The sequence below is a fragment of the Ranitomeya imitator genome, chromosome 5 (genome assembly GCF_032444005.1).
Source record: "Ranitomeya imitator isolate aRanImi1 chromosome 5, aRanImi1.pri, whole genome shotgun sequence".
Taxonomy (NCBI): Eukaryota; Metazoa; Chordata; class Amphibia; order Anura; family Dendrobatidae; genus Ranitomeya; species Ranitomeya imitator.
In genome coordinates, this window is record NC_091286.1 from 62,463,682 (window position 1) to 62,480,688 (window position 17,007).

Below are 17,007 nucleotides of genomic sequence, written 5' to 3' on the forward strand. Positions count from 1 at the left end.
GTTTATTAAGAAATGAACATGTTAGTAAGCAGGCAATAATGGACAGCTCACACACGTGATTAAAAGATGGGGCTTTCGAGGGGGCCTGTTGTAGTGACGTCATTGTGAAAGGCGTCTATTTTCACCTTTTGGGTAGCCCCGCCTCTTTTCCCCCGGATGTCTCCGGTGTGCACGTGTTAGGAGAGAAGTTGTAGCTCAGTTGTAACGATGGAGATGGAGAACGCGGCCGGCTCCGGGGAGGAATTCACCGTGGTCACCAAGAAGGGCAAGAAGCGGCGGGCGGCCGAGGAGAAGCCGATGGAGACTGGGGAGCAGCCCAGTAAGAGGCCGAGCTTCCCACCGATCTCCGGGGACAAGCTGATGGTACGGGGGCTGGAGCCGGCAGGAAGGGCTGAGAGCAGGACCGGAGCTGGTGCACAGGGGCAGAGATGAGGACTGCAGCCTAAAGCCACAGTAGTTGTCGCAGCCGCCGGGGACGCTGATCTCTTCACGTTTTTGTCGCAGCCGCTGGGGACGCTAATTTCTTAACGTTGTTGCCACAGGGGTCGCTGCGCTCTTGACACTTTTGTTGCAGCCACCGGGGCCGCTGCGCTCTTAGCGTTGTTGCTGTCGGGGCTGCTGGACGTTCTACGTTATTGCTGTCGCAGCCGTCGGGGACTTTGATCTCTTGACGTTGTTGTCGGGGCCGCTGGGTGCTCCACGTTGTTGTTGTCGCAGCCGCCGGGGCCGCTGGGTGCTCCACGATGTTGTTGTTGTTGGGGCCGCTGGGTGCTCCACGATGTTGTTGTTGTTGGGGCCGCTGGGTGCTCCACGATGTTGTTGTCGCAGCCACCGGGGCCGCTGGGTGCTCCACGATGTTGTTGTCGCAGCCACCGGGGCCGCTGGGTGCTCCACGATGTTGTTGTTGTTGGGGCCGCTGGGTGCTCCACGTTGTTGTTGTCGCAGCCGCCGGGGCCGCTGGGTGCTCCACGATGTTGTTGTCGCAGCCACCGGGGCCGCTGGGTGCTCCACGATGTTGTTGTCGCAGCCACCGGGGCATCCACGTTGTTGTTGCCGGGGCCGCTGGGTGCTCCACATTGTTGTCGCAGCCGCTTGGCGCGCCATGTTGTTGCTGTCGTAGCTACCGTGGATGCTTTACTTTGTTGTTGTAGCCGCTTGGTGCTCTACGTTGTTGTTGCAGCTGCTGGGTGCTCCACGTTGTTGTTGTCGCAGCCGCCGGGTGCTCCACGTTGTTGTTGTCGCAGCCGCCGGGTGCTCCACGTTGTTGTTGTCGCCGCTGCTGGGTGCTCCACGTTGTTGTTGTCGCCGCTGCTGGGTGCTCCACGTTGTTGTTGTCGCCGCTGCTGGGTGCTCCACGTTGTTGTTGTCGCCGCTGCTGGGTGCTCCACGTTGTTGTTGTCGCAGCCGCCGGGGCCGCTGGGTGCTCCACGTTGTTGTTGTCGCAGCCACCGGGGCCGCTGGGTGCTCCACGATGTTGTTGTCGCAGCCGCCGGGGCCGCTGGGTGCTCCACGATGTTGTTGTCGCAGCCACCGGGGCATCCACGTTGTTGTTGCCGGGGCCGCTGGGTGCTCCACATTGTTGTCGCAGCCGCTTGGCGCGCCATGTTGTTGCTGTCGTAGCTACCGTGGATGCTTTACTTTGTTGTTGTAGCCGCTTGGTGCTCTACGTTGTTGTTGCAGCTGCTGGGTGCTCCACGTTGTTGTTGTCGCAGCCGCCGGGTGCTCCACGTTGTTGTTGTCGCAGCCGCCGGGTGCTCCACGTTGTTGTTGTCGCCGCTGCTGGGTGCTCCACGTTGTTGTTGTCGCCGCTGCTGGGTGCTCCACGTTGTTGTTGTCGCCGCTGCTGGGTGCTCCACGTTGTTGTTGTCGCCGCTGCTGGGTGCTCCACGTTGTTGTTGTCGCAGCCGCCGGGGCCGCTGGGTGCTCCACGTTGTTGTTGTCGCAGCCACCGGGGCCGCTGGGTGCTCCACGATGTTGTTGTCGCAGCCGCCGGGGCCGCTGGGTGCTCCACGATGTTGTTGTCGCAGCCACCGGGGCATCCACGTTGTTGTTGCCGGGGCCGCTGGGTGCTCCACATTGTTGTCGCAGCCGCTTGGCGCGCCATGTTGTTGCTGTCGTAGCTACCGTGGATGCTTTACTTTGTTGTTGTAGCCGCTTGGTGCTCTACGTTGTTGTTGCAGCTGCTGGGTGCTCCACGTTGTTGTTGTCGCAGCCGCCGGGTGCTCCACGTTGTTGTTGTCGCAGCCGCCGGGTGCTCCACGTTGTTGTTGTCGCCGCTGCTGGGTGCTCCACGTTGTTGTTGTCGCCGCTGCTGGGTGCTCCACGTTGTTGTTGTCGCCGCTGCTGGGTGCTCCACGTTGTTGTTGTCGCAGCCGCCGGGGCCGCTGGGTGCTCCACGTTGTTGTTGTCGCAGCCACCGGGGCCGCTGGGTGCTCCACGATGTTGTTGTCGCAGCCACCGGGGCCGCTGGGTACTCCACGTTGTTGTTGTCGCAGCCGCCGGGGCCGCTGGGTGCTCCACGTTGTTGTTGTCGCAGCCGCCGGGGCCGCTGGGTGCTCCACGATGTTGTTGTCGCAGCCACCGGGGCATCCACGTTGTTGTTGCCGGGGCCGCTGGGTGCTCCACATTGTTGTCGCAGCCGCTTGGCGCGCCATGTTGTTGCTGTCGTAGCTACCGTGGATGCTTTACTTTGTTGTTGTAGCCGCTTGGTGCTCTACGTTGTTGTTGCAGCTGCTGGGTGCTCCACGTTGTTGTTGTCGCAGCCGCCGGGTGCTCCACGTTGTTGTTGTCGCAGCCGCCGGGTGCTCCACGTTGTTGTTGTCGCCGCTGCTGGGTGCTCCACGTTGTTGTTGTCGCCGCTGCTGGGTGCTCCACGTTGTTGTTGTCGCCGCTGCTGGGTGCTCCACGTTGTTGTTGTTGCAGCTGCTGGGTGCTCCACGTTGTTGTTGTCGCCGCTGCTGGGTGCTCCACGTTGTTGTTGTTGCAGCTGCTGGGTGCTCCACGTTGTTGTTGTCGCCGCTGCTGGGTGCTCCACGTTGTTGTTGTTGCAGCTGCTGGGTGCTCCACGTTGTTGTTGTCGCCGCTGCTGGGTGCTCCACGTTGTTGTTGTCGCCGCTGCCGGGTGCTCCACGTTGTTGTTGTCGCCGCTGCCGGGTGCTCCACGTTGTTGTTGTCGCCGCTGCTGGGTGCTCCACGTTGTTGTTGTCGCCGCTGCTGGGTGCTCCACGTTGTTGTTGTCGCCGCTGCTGGGTGCTCCACGTTGTTGTTGTTGCAGCTGCTGGGTGCTCCACGTTGTTGTTGTCGCCGCTGCTGGGTGCTCCACGTTGTTGTTGTTGCAGCTGCTGGGTGCTCCACGTTGTTGTTGTCGCCGCTGCTGGGTGCTCCACATTGTTGTTGTCGCCGCTGCCGGGTGCTCCACGTTGTTGTTGTCGCAGCCGCCGGGTGCTCCACGTTGTTGTTGTCGCCGCTGCTGGGTGCTCCACGTTGTTGTTGTCGCCGCTGCTGGGTGCTCCACGTTGTTGTTGTTGCCGCTGCCGGGTGCTCCACGTTGTTGTTGTCGCAGCCGCCGGGTGCTCCACGTTGTTGTTGTCGCCGCTGCTGGGTGCTCCACGTTGTTGTTGTTGCCGCTGCTGGGTGCTCCACGTTGTTGTTGTCGCCGCTGCTGGGTGCTCCACGTTGTTGTTGTCGCAGCCGCCGGGTGCTCCACGTTGTTGTTGTCGCCGCTGCTGGGTGCTCCACGTTGTTGTTGTCGCCGCTGCTGGGTGCTCCACGTTGTTGTTGTTGTTGTCGCCGCTGCTGGGTGCTCCACGTTGTTGTTGTCGCCGCTGCCGGGTGCTCCACGTTGTTGTTGTCGCCGCTGCCGGGTGCTCCACGTTGTTGTTGTCGCCGCTGCCGGGTGCTCCACGTTGTTGTTGTTGCAGCTGCTGGGTGCTCCACGTTGTTGTTGTCGCCGCTGCCGGGTGCTCCACGTTGTTGTTGTTGTCGCCGCTGCTGGGTGCTCCACGTTGTTGTTGTCGCCGCTGCTGGGTGCTCCACGTTGTTGTTGTCGCCGCTGCTGGGTGCTCCACGTTGTTGTTGTCGCCGCCGCCGGGTGCTCCACGTTGTTGTTGTCGCCGCCGCCGGGTGCTCCACGTTGTTGTTGTCGCAGCCGCCGGGTGCTCCACGTTGTTGTTGTCGCAGCCGCCGGGTGCTCCACGTTGTTGTTGTCGCAGCCGCCGGGTGCTCCACGTTGTTGTTGTCGCAGCCGCCGGGTGCTCCACGTTGTTGTTGTCGCCGCTGCTGGGTGCTCCACGTTGTTGTTGTCGCAGCCGCCGGGTGCTCCACGTTGTTGTTGTCGCAGCCGCCGGGTGCTCCACGTTGTTGTTGTCGCCGCTGCTGGGTGCTCCACGTTGTTGTTGTCGCAGCCGCCGGGTGCTTCACGTTGTTGGTTTTGCAATAACCTTTCTGGATTTCTCCTCACAGGGAGACAAAGATGAGATGAGGACAATCCCGGTCCCGTCACACAGGTACACCCCGCTGAAAGAAAACTGGATGAAGATCTTTACTCCGATCGTAGAAAACTTACAGCTTCAAGTGCGGTTTAACCTGAAAACCAGAAATGTGGAAATTAGGGTGAGAGCCGGGAAGGGGGGCGATAAAGTCATTTAATGTTCTGTTCTTTTAATCCGACATCTGATAATCCAGAATTGTCCTTCAGTTCCAGTCCTAGTCGGGCTCTGGTTGTAGATAAAGGGCTGTGTGACGTACGTTGCAATGCGTCGTTTTGGAGAAAAAAAACGCATCCTGCAAAGTTGCCCACAGGATGCATTTTTTCTCCATAGACTTGCATTAGCGACGTATGGCCACACGTCGCATCCATCGTGCGACGGATGCGTCGTGTTTTTGGCGGCCGCGACGCACAAAAAACGTTCAATGTAACTTTTTTTGTGCGTCGGGTATGCCATTTTCGTCCGCGCATGCACGGCCGAAGCTCCGCCCCCTCCTCCCCGGAACTCACAATGGGCAGCGGATGCGTTGTAAAACTGCATCCGCTGCCCACGTTGTGCTACATTAACACACTGTCCGTCGGGCCGACGGTTTGCGACGGCCCGTACCGACGTACTAGTGTGAAAGTAGCCTAAGTCGTTGGTTGTCTGCCTTCTCTGTGTCGGCTGGCTGTGTGGATGCAGTGCCCACTTGATCTGCGTCAGACAAGAAGCGGAGACATCTTAGTGCATCCAGCCGCTCGACCGCTGCGGCCTGTGATTGGCTGCAGCGTTAAAGGGACTAGTAATAAAAACATCCAATGGCTAGCTGCTCAAGTCTCCTGCATGCTGCAGCCAATTGCAGGCCACAGTGTTCTGTTTTTACCTGGACAACCCCTTTAACCCTGTGTATAATGAATATAAATGGTCTCATTATTTCCCTTTTCCATTCGCTCCCCAGACTTGTAAAGAGACGACAGACGTCGGCGCCTTAACGAAAGCAGCGGATTTTGTGAAGGCTTTTATCCTGGGCTTCCAGGTGGAGGTGAGAGGTCTCTTGGGTCCCGGCTGGAATTGTATGCGATCTGTGCGCTCCGGGAAGACCAAACATGAGGAAGGAAACCTGCTGTGCACAGCGCGCTCACGCCATAAGCTTTACACAGTGACGCGGCTCCGAAATTGGGGCTTTGGTTAAAGTGAGAGGAATGAGACCCGAACTTATAAAAACTGATAGTGGTGGTTGCAAAGAGCACACGCTGTACAGCCGGCCTGGGCCAGTTTGGGCAAAAAACACTAGAAGAATGGTGCAATAAAGTCCAAGATGTAATATTCAATATCTTTATTAAATATACATATAGCAATACAAGGAATCAAAATAGTCATGGGTTTAAAAACTGCAAACACAATGTATGAACCGCATGGAGTCAGGCTACGTAACCCACACCAGTAACCGAGTACAGTATACTGGGAACTTTAGACCATAAAATAGCCCCTGCATGCTCCATCATAGTACCAGTGCATAATATCAAAGCAGGAGCCTGCAGGTAAAGGTAACAGAATAGTATGTATCTCCAATATCAGGGAGGAATAGCCCAGGTGAATACCATACCAGCAAGTGATGTGGGGAACATGTCCACTCCAGACCCACCCCGACGCGCGTTTCGGAGTTGTCCTTCCTCAGGGGGCGTACCAGGCCTGGCATCCAGCTGGAAAGGACATTGTGGGAAGAGCTGCTCTTAGCCAATCAGCAGTGCTGAAATCTCATGCTGAGATAGGTTAATTGCATTTGTAACTCCGCTGGTTAACGAGTGTCATTTTTGTAATACTTTTGATACCACTGTTAGATCAGTCTCACTGATGGTTTTTGTCTAACCCACCTTTCCTCTATTGGCTCGAAGAGTAACTGTCGTGTTGTGAAATATAGTTTTATTAGATAAATCGGCTTTTTTTCCAGGACTGATCATTTATTCTCATTTTGGGGGTAAAATCTGTCTTTAGTGAGCACAGACTTTCCCGTTCCTTAGATGACGGTTGGTGCTCGTGAAGTTCCATGATAAGTGTAACTTGCAGAACGTCTGTCGGCCTCCAGCTCCTTCTTCTCCATAGAATCTTAAAAGCACCAACTGCCAAGTTCAGCGGTGGGAATATCTGTCCTCACTAAATATAAAGTCCAGGAGGAGAAATAATCGGGTTTCTCTGGGATCTGTTACAGACTCGCTTTATTTTAGTTTTATTTAATTTTTATTAAATAAAAATGTTTTTTTCTTTAATCTTCACTTCTGCCTCGGGAGGTGCGGTCAGGACCTGTGTGCAATCTGCGGGTGACTTGTTCCACTGATTAGCATTGAGCTGTAATGGATGATTGGGACAGATGTACGACCCCTGCAGACTGCGCTCATGTGCAGGACTGACCCCGATGATGGCTGTTCAGCCACTGAATGTATTCCGCGGCTGCGGGCGCCTGTTATTATTAATGCACGCCGTCTCTTCCAGGATGCGCTGGCTTTGGTTCGACTCGATGATCTTTTCTTAGAAAGTTTTGAAGTCACAGATGGTGAGTTGTACGATATTACTTATTCAGCCGGCTGGGAGTAGTCGTTCATCTATGTGGACACGTAGCATCGGCCCAACCGGCCTGTAAATATGCATCTGGATTAGATTTACGCGGTGTGCATACGTTCTGGATTTTTCACGTTTTTTTCATGTTTTTTCGCTATAAAAGCGCATCCAATTAATAGAATGGAATCCGCAATTTTTGTGCACATGTTGCGTCTTTTTCCGCAAAAAAAAACGCATTGTGGTAAAAAAAAAAAATGCAGCTTTTTCATTAATTTTGCTTATTTTTCATGGATTTTCCGCTATTTAATGCATTGGGAAGCTCCAGAAAAAAACGCAAAAAAACACGCTAAAAACGCATGCGGATTTCCTGCGGAAAAAGTCCGGTTTTGTTCAGGAAATTTCTGCAAAGAATCCTGACGTGTGCACATAGCCTAAGGGATTGTCCACGGGAGGCAATGTTTTTGTTTGTTTTTTTTCCCTTAAATACATATATTTGGGGCAAAAAAAAAATTATTTTTGATTTCATCAAAAATGTGCGCTCTTTGGCTTTTACGGTCTGTTTCCCTGCTCATTAAACATTGGTCTGTGGCTATAAATCAGCTGAGAAGAGCTCAGGAAGAGACAGGTAAGAGTTAGAAACTCCCCCATTGGACGGTCAGCAGCAGCTCGCTGAAGGATTCTCAGTTTACTTATTCTGCAGCCAGCCATAGACATAATACAATTATAATTGGATTTCATTAACAATGCTGTACTGTCTGTGGCTGGCTGCTGAATAATAAAACTGAGAATCCTTCAGGGAGCTCCTGCTGATGCCCCAGTGGGAGAGTTTCTAACTCTTATCTGTCGCTTTCTGAGCTCCTCTCAGCTGATTCCTTCTCCGCTCTCGCAGGTTTTGAGATTTTTTTTTTTTCACCCTTTTTTTTTTTTTCCCCTCTCCCGTTTAGTCAAGCCATTGAAGGGAGACCATCTTTCTCGCGCTATTGGAAGAATAGCAGGAAAAGGAGGAAAGACCAAGTTCACCATTGAGAATGTTACGAGGAGCCGGATCGTCCTTGCAGATTCGTGAGTATATGCCGCAGGGTCCCATCGGGCCTTTCTATCCCTACTGGACCTGGTTCTGCTGCCAATCAGGACCATAATCATGACATTTTATGTGGTGTTTTATTGTTTGTTTTTTTTTCTTTTCTTTTTTTTGGGTAGAAAAATACATATTCTGGGATCATTTCAAAACATCAAGATGGCGAGAACAGCGATCTGTAACCTGATCCTGGGTAAGTAGCTGCCACTACAAACCTGGCAGCTGGTGATGACCACGGCCACCTCTCATGCCTGTAATGCAGACTTGTTCTTTGGATGGTTTGCTCTTTTCCAAGGATAACCACATTCTTGGCTTTAAAGTGAGTCTGCCAGCACAAGGACTGTTCAAACCAAGCACTGGCACTCTGTGCACGCGTGGTGCCGCCGGGCCGCTCATTGCACCTTCCCACCTACTTGGTTTCCATCTGGCTCCGATAATGCCAGAGCTGTAGTAGAAGAAAAAATACCGCACACTCGAAACTGGTATGATGCAAAAGGTATATGCCAGATTTATTCACGAAAACAAGTCAACAATTGCCACTGTGATAATTCGTAGATAGAAACCCGACGTTTCGACCCTCCCGGGTCTTATTCATGGGGTTACTTAGCTCTTTTGATACACAGACATAGGAGTGGCAGTGATAGAAGGCAAGACAATGGTCCTTTTAAGGCATAACCTTATAGTGGGTCCAGTGAATGCTCCTGTGGCATAAATAGAGGGATCCTGCTTAGGGTGGGCCGCAGCATGTGGAGCTGTCCTGCTCTGTCCTGTGTCCGGGGGTCAGCAGCGCATCCCGCGCCCAGCTGTGTTGTCCTGGATTGGACCTCCAATCCTCCAATCCAGGACCCATTATAAGGACTTCTTTATATACTGCGGCTCACCCTAAACAGGACCCCTCTACCTATACCACAGGAGCAATTACTGGACCCACTATAAGGTTATGTCTTAAAAGGACCATTGTCTTGCCTTCTATCACTGCCACTCCTATGTCTGTGTATCAAGAGCTAAGTAACCCCATGAATAAGACCCAGGAGGGTCGAAACGTCGGGTTTCTATCTACGAATTATCACAGTGGCAATTGTTGACTTGTTTTCGTGAATAAATCTGGCATATACCTTTTGCATCATACCAGTTTCGAGTGTGCGGTATTTTTTCTTCTACTATTGACTTGACCACACGGTCTGCTTTACCAGCACCTCCGTGTCATTGACCTGAGTGCACACCATTATCCTTGTTAATGCCAGAGCTGTGACTGAAAGAAGAGGAGAGCAGAGATAGATGGAAAACAAGCAGGTGTGAAGGGCGCTGAACTGATTGGCCACAACAAGGGTGCATCGGGCATCTGTGCTCGGTTTGAGCAGTCATATTGTGCCAACAGATTCCTATTAACTATTTCAGACCAAATATGCCCCCTCCAGAGAAGGCGGAGTAGATGCAAGTAACGTGTTTCTAGCAGGGCTGTGGACCCGGTAAGCCAGACCACCGACTCCGACTCCACAGCTCTAGGGCCATAGTCACTTCTATCTAGGAAATGCCGCCAATGACAGAAAGCGCAGAACAAAACAAGCTAGGGCCATAGTCCCTTCTATCTAGGAAATGCCGCCAATGACAGAAAGCGCAGAACAAAACAAGCTAGGGCCATAGTCCCTTCTATCTAGGAAATGCCGCCAGTGACAGAAAGCGCAGAACAAAACAAGCTAGGGCCATAGTCACTTCTATCTAGGAAATACCGCCAATAACAGAAAGCGCAGAACAAAACAAGCTAGGGCCATAGTCACTTCTATCTAGGAAATGCCGCCAGTGACAGAAAGCACAGAACAAGCTAGGGCCATAGTGACTTCTATCTAGGAAATGCCGCCAGTGACAGAAAGCACAGAACAAAACAAGCTAGGGCCATAGTCACTTCTATCTAGGAAATGCCGCCAGTGACAGAAAGCACAGAACAAGCTAGGGCCATAGTGACTTCTATCTAGGAAATGCCGCCAGTGACAGAAAGCACAGAACAAAACAAGCTAGGGCCATAGTCACTTCTATCTAGGAAATGCCGCCAGTGACAGAAAGCACAGAACAAGCTAGGGCCATAGTCACTTCTATCTAGGAAATGCCGCCAGTGACAGAAAGCACAGAACAAGCTAGGGCCATAGTGACTTCTATCTAGGAAATGCCGCCAGTGACAGAAAGCACAGAACAAAACAAGCTAGGGCCATAGTCATTTCTATCTAGGAAATGCCGCCAGTGACAGAAAGCACAGAACAAAACAAGCTAGGGCTATAGTCACTTCTATCTAGGAAATGCCGCCAATGACAGAAAGCGCAGAACAAGCTAGGGCCATAGTCACTTCTATCTAGGAAATGCCGCCAGTGACAGAAAGCGCAGAACAAAACAAGCTAGGGCCATAGTCACTTCTATCTACGAAATGCCGCCAATGACAGAAAGCGCAGAACAAAACAAGCTAGGGCCATAGTCACTTCTATCTAGGAAATGCCGCCAATGACAGAAAGCGCAGAACAAGCTAGGGCCATAGTCACTTCTATCTAGGAAATGCCGCCAGTGACAGAAAGCACAGAACAAGCTAGGGCCTTAGTGACTTCTATCTAGGAAATGCCGCCAGTGACAGAAAGCACAGAACAAATCAAACTAGGGCCATAGTCACTTCTATCTAGGAAATGCCGCCAATGACAGAAAGCGCAGAAAAAAACAAGCTAGGGCCATAGTCACTTCTATCTAGGAAATGCCGCCAATGACAGAAAGCGCAGAACAAAACAAGCTAGGGCCATAGTCATTTCTATCTTTCTATCTAGGAAATGCCGCCAATGACAGAAAGCGCAGAACAAAACAAGCTAGGGCCATAGTCACTTCTATCTAGGAAATGCCGCCAGTGACAGAAAGCACAGAACAAGCTAGGGCCATAGTGACTTCTATCTAGGAAATGCCGCCAGTGACAGAAAGCACAGAACAAAACAAGCTAGGGCCATAGTCACTTCTATCTACGAAATGCCGCCAATGACAGAAAGCGCAGAACAAAACAAGCTAGGGCCATAGTCACTTCTATCTAGGAAATGCCGCCAGTGACAGAAAGCACAGAACAAAACAAGCTAGGGCCATAGTCACTTCTATCTAGGAAATGCCGCCAATGACAGAAAGCGCAGAACAAAACAAGCTAGGGCCATAGTCATTTCTATCTAGGAAATGCCGCCAGTGACAGAAAGCACAGAACAAAACAAGCTAGGGCCATAGTGACTTCTATCTAGGAAATGCCGCCAGTGACAGAAAGCACAGAACAAATCAAGCTAGGGCCATAGTCACTTCTATCTAGGAAATGCCGCCAATGACAGAAAGCACAGAACAAGCTAGGGCCATAGTGACTTCTATCTAGGAAATGCCGCCAATGACAGAAAGCACAGAACAAGCTAGGGCCATAGTCACTTCTATCTAGGAAATGCCGCCAGTAACAGAAAGCACAGAACAAGCTAGGGCCATAGTCACTTCTATCTAGGAAATGCCGCCAGTGACAGAAAGCACAGAACAAGCTAGGGCCATAGTCACTTCTATCTAGGAAATGCCGCCAGTGACAGAAAGCGCAGAACAAAACAAACTAGGGCCATAGTCACTTCTATCTAGGAAATGCCGCCAGTGACAGAAAGCACAGAACAAGCTAGGGCCATAGTCACTTCTATCTAGGAAATGCCGCCAGTGACAGAAAGCACAGAACAAAACAAGCTAGGGCTATAGTCACTTCTATCTAGGAAATGCCGCCAATGACAGAAAGCGCAGAACAAAACAAGCTAGGGCCATAGTCACTTCTATCTAGGAAATGCCGCCAGTGACAGAAAGCACAGAACAAAACAAGCTAGGGCCATAGTCACTTCTATCTAGGAAATGCCGCCAATGACAGAAAGCGCAGAACAAAACAAGCTAGGGCCATAGTCACTTCTATCTAGGAAATGCCGCCAGTGACAGAAAGCACAGAACAAAACAAGCTAGGGCCATAGTCACTTCTATCTAGGAAATACCGCCAGTGACAGAAAGCACAGAACAAAACAAGCTAGGGCCATAGTCACTTCTATCTACGAAATGCCGCCAATGACAGAAAGCACAGAACAAAACAAGCTAGGGCCATAGTCACTTCTATCTAGGAAATGCCGCCAATGACAGAAAGCGCAGAACAAAACAAGCTAGGGCCATAGTCACTTCTATCTAGGAAATGCCGCCAATGACAGAAAGCACAGAACAAGCTAGGGCCATAGTCACTTCTATCTAGGAAATACCGCCAGTGACAGAAAGCACAGAACAAGCTAGGGCCATAGTCACTTCTATCTAGGAAATACCGCCAGTGACAGAAAGCACAGAACAAGCTAGGGCCATAGCTTGTTTTGTTCTGTGTTTATCTGGTCATTTTCTCGATGTAACGCATTCATGTAGCATCTGCCTCACGGGGTTTTTAGCTTCCTCTGAATTAACCTGTTGGTTCTAGGTGGAATTTGTGGACACCCTTAGACCTCTGTATATGGTAATGTGGTTTTGATCAGTTTGTTAAACCTGCACCTCAAGTCACTTAGAAACCATCTTGTGTCCCCGAAATAAGACCTCGCTGTAAGCCGGGCACAAGGTGGAATAGTAGTGAGTAGAGTTGAAAAAAAAAAAAAGTTTGGAGGACCCTTGTCCAGTAGCCATGTTTGTATCTGTGGGCACCGGCCCAGAGCACTGCGACCCTTCTGGTGGCATAGACTCCTCTTCTGATTACCAGGCCCGGGTCATTGTTGGGGTGAGACACACACATGATGTTGTGCCAGGCCTAGTAATCTGAAGAGGAGCCTGGGATGCTGGCAGGTAAGACGAGGTTCACAGAACTCTGGCTCGGTGGCCTGCCGCTACAGGCTTGGCCACTGGATCAAGGGTCCTGCAAATCATTTTTTCCTCAACTCCAGTAATGAGGGCTGCTAAGTGACTTATGACTTGCTGTGGAACAGTGCAATGGGCAACATGGGGGCTCAGTGGTTAGAGCTGTTGCTTTGCAGCGATGGCGTCCTGGGTTCAGGTCCCACCAGGGGCAACATCTGCAAAGGGTTAGTTTGTTCTCCTCGTGTTTCTATGGGTTTCCTCCGGGTTTTCCCAAAGAGACACTGATAGGGAATGTAGATTGAGCCTCAATGGGGACAGTGATGTGTATAAATCTCTGAGGAATATGATGGCGCTAGTAAAATAATAAAATATAAGCAGATCTTGGCTGTTGTAGATCATTTAGGAGTCTCCATTCTGATATCACACGGTCTGTCCTCCTTCAGATAACTCCATATATATTATTGGGGGACCCCAGCAAAACATAGAACATTTCCTATTTGAGATTCCGTCGTCACAATTCCTGAATTTTTCATTTATCTGATTTTATAATTTTTTGTGACTTTTTTTTTTTTTTTTTTGTTGTCTAATTTTCTTATCCCAATAGGAAGCCCAATATCCAAAGTCTACGGAAATATACGTGCAGTGGCAAGCAGAGCGGCCGATCGGTTTTAACCCTATAATGAACTTACTACCATCATCCAGCAAACTCTTACCCCATCGATGTTCCTTCCAGTTTTGACTGCACTCGGCTGGGATAACGGGGAGGTGCCCCCTAATGGGTGAAGACCTCTTATCCTGATTGGATTTCCATCTTCATGAGAAATAATTCTATATTCTATCAAGGGAATATATCAGAATCTACAAGCGGGAATGAAAATTGTATTCACAGAGCGGGTCGTGTAATGCACACTCATCTCAGGATTTTATAGACTTCTGGACTGTGGTCTTCGTTTATGGAGTACTGAACAGGTTTACATGCCAAATACTGCAGGTAGTGGCCCCGGTGGGTTTGATCATTGACAACCTTAATATCCAGAAAAAATCCAATAAATTATTTACAGGTTTCTCTTTCTCTATATATTATCCAGATTGTGTGTCACCAGCATACTCTGCAGCACAGTACAGAGATTGTTATTCACATCAAGCTTTGTCCCCAGTGACTTGGTGTCATTTCCTGATCCCAAATCTTAGGTCTTTGGAGGAAATCTACAGCAGGAGAACATATGGGCTAACGTGTTACTTTTGGGTAAAGTTAGAACTTGTACTATGAAACTGCAAGTAGAACGGTCTTAACCCCTTAGTGACCCTGCACACCTGAATAAAGTGCACTCACGAAAACACTGTAACCAAATGTATCTAATGGGTGCGGAAAATCTGCAACGTCAAAGCTCCCCAAACCCTCATCATGGACATGGTTATTGAATGACGATCACCAGTGTTGTCAGTCACCAGTGATATAGGTGGGGCGTGTAAAACCAGTGAGTGTAGTGGTGCACCGAGCCTCTTGTCACACCAAGGGTCCCCGAGCTCTCCGATTAGCATTCCATTGTCCATATACCCTGATGGCACCGTACAGAGAGGGTCTGCCTCTAGCCACAGGAAATCTACAGAAGAAAAAGGCAGATCCTCTCCGTACACCTCAGTGTTGTTTCCTGTGGGGTGGAGAGTGATGAACCTGGAGAAATGTCTTTAGGGGTTTCAGGAGGCGTTCCTAGGATTAGCAGCCGGTGTGGATTCCTTGGCCCATTGACTCCAAGAAGGCTGCCCTCCCTGTCTTTCCATGCAGTTGCAGTCCGTAGGAGATTGGCAAGGACAAGCACAATGTCTTCTGCAGACCACCAGCTGTCACGCCAACCCATCAGTGCCCCACGATCGCGAGATGGGTGCTGATTGGCGGGGTCAGTGACCCACATCCAGTTTGCGCAAGCTAAATGCCGCTGTCAGTGATGGTGGCATTTCACATTTTAACAGACGCAGGTGGATCGCGTTTCCACCCACAGCTGTTAGGGGCACATGACAGTTGATCAAATCAGCCATCATGTGCCGGGAAAGATAGTCTCAGTGCCGGAGCCTGCATCTTAGGGAAGGGCACTACCTATGACGTACCTACACGTCATGGGTTGTGAAGGGGTTAAAGATATGGTATATAATGCTGATTAATTGTTAAAGGGAACCTGTCAACCCCAAAATCGATGGTGAGGTAAGCTTACCGTCATCAGGGGCTTATCTACAGCATTCTGTAGATAAGCCTCCGATGTTACCTGAAAGATGAGAAAAAGACGTTAGATTATACTCACCCAGGGGCGGTCCTGCTCCGATGGGTGTCTCAGGTCCGGTCCAGCGCCTCCCATCTTCATTCCATGACGTCCGGCGCCTGCGCACTGCAGTACTTTTCTCTGCCCTCAACAGGGCAGACAAAGTACGCCTGCGCCGGAGCCGCGGCGTGAAGACCAGAAGAGGACGTCATCTGATGAAGATAGGAGGTGCCGGAGCGGACCTGAGACACCCATTTGACTGGACCGCAGCGGGGACCGCCCCTGAGTGAGTATAATCTAACGTCTTTTTCTCCTCTTTCAGGTAACATCGGGGGCTTATCTACAGCATTCCAGAATGCTTTAGATAAGCCCCTGATGCCGGTGAGCTTACCTCACCATCGATTTTGGGGATGACAGGTTCCCTTTAAGGAATATATTAAGATAGGCATAGAAAGGCAGGTGAGCAGAGGTTCTGAACGCCCTGGTCTGGTGTATGGACAGAAAGAACCTCTTAAAAAGGAGTTTGTCTGACTGGCGGTGATGATGTTACTGCCGATCAGAAGCATTGTTTACTGTGCTGACATATACATGACAGTGTGGCTAACGCTTGATGTTCTGGCCCCTCATTCAAGTGAATGGGGTCTGGGTACTATTCTGGTACCAGACCGGAACATCCAGGGTTCTGCCCATCTCTAGTGGTGGAGTGTTTTTCCCCTTTTTTTTTTTTTTTTCACTACGTGTAAAAATACAAAACAAAACAGTAGCTCATCTTAGTTATAAATATGTACATTGGTTTATTTATTGTTGTGGTTACCTCTTACGTGGTTACAGAGGCAGTTATTGGCGCTATAAATGGGGGCTATATCCCCTGCATGGCTTACTTGCTGTATACTGTCAGTTTAGACTGACCTTCTCTTTAAATGTTTTTTTCCACCCAGCTATTCCCCTTTTGCAACCTCCCTGCTCTTGCAAGGTTTTTCTTATATTTTCATATATTATTCTCCTTCCACAGTAGCTGGGAAACTGATACAGCATAATATTTACCAGGTTTTTTTTTTGCAAAGTTTGGAGAGAGAACATTCCCAAATTATGACTGATACTCCCTCCTCCAAAATGACAAAGTAGAACAGATTAGTCTAGCTCCTTGATGGCCATAGGACAGTGATGGTGAACCTATGGCACACGTGCCATAGGGGGCATGCAGAGCCCTCTGTAGGCACTCATGCCAGGCCTGCCGCCGCACACATTCCACTCTCATCCGATGTTCAAATGCATTTGCGTCTTTTAGACGCTAATACATTTAAACCAGGGGTCTCTGGCCTGCGGTGACTCTTCATGCCGCTCGCGGGCAGGTCCTCGGAGTCAGAAATGCTCGGGCAGCAGCCATATCCTGCCAGCTGCAGTCTCTTTAACCCCCCAAGTGCATGGTACGCAGTGTTCATTACAGAATGCTGCCTGCACATGAATGACTGGGGTTAGCGTCCCTGGGTGGGCGGGGTTAGCGTCCCTGGGTGGGCAGGGTTAGCGTCCAATGTGCTTCCGTCCTGCCCCGGAAGAGGAGCTGCTGCTGCCGCCAAAGAGTCCAGAGCGATCTCTGTGCCGGCAGCTCTGAGCCTGTGTGCTGGTGATTTCTGCCCCCCAGCTATGTGCCCCTATGTGATCTCTGTGGCCCCAGCTATGTGTCCCCATGTGGTCTGTCCCCCCCCGTGATCTGTGGCCCCAGATGTGCCCCCCCCCCTGTGATCTCTGTGGCCCCAGCTATGTGCTTCCCCTGTGATCCCTGTGCCCTTTGTGATTTCCGTGCCCCCAT

The 17,007-nt window shown here is 50.8% G+C and overlaps 1 protein-coding gene across 1 annotated transcript; it reads left to right on the plus strand.

The window, feature by feature from the left end:
• Nucleotides 1-118: 118 nt before the first annotated feature.
• PNO1 (partner of NOB1 homolog) lies at nucleotides 119-14,006 on the plus strand. The gene is made up of 7 exons (XM_069768733.1): nucleotides 119-363; nucleotides 4,462-4,611; nucleotides 5,425-5,508; nucleotides 6,957-7,017; nucleotides 7,967-8,084; nucleotides 8,223-8,293; nucleotides 13,547-14,006. The coding sequence occupies exons 1-7, from the start codon at nucleotides 208-210 to the stop codon at nucleotides 13,612-13,614; spliced, it is 708 nt and encodes a 235-aa protein (XP_069624834.1). The 5' UTR covers nucleotides 119-207; the 3' UTR covers nucleotides 13,615-14,006.
• Nucleotides 14,007-17,007: the final 3,001 nt, after the last annotated feature.

What these genes read in the sequence shown, in the direction of transcription:
- PNO1 (XM_069768733.1), top strand. Translation starts at nt 208, where the DNA reads ATGGAGATGGAGAACGCGGCCGGCTCCGGGGAGGAATTCACCGTGGTC. An exon ending in CCAGAAATGTGGAAATTAGG is followed by an intron (nt 4,612 to 5,424) that starts GTGAGAGCCGGG and finishes TTCGCTCCCCAG; the next exon opens with ACTTGTAAAGAGACGACAGA. An exon ending in TCCTGGGCTTCCAGGTGGAG is followed by an intron (nt 5,509 to 6,956) that starts GTGAGAGGTCTC and finishes CGTCTCTTCCAG; the next exon opens with GATGCGCTGGCTTTGGTTCG.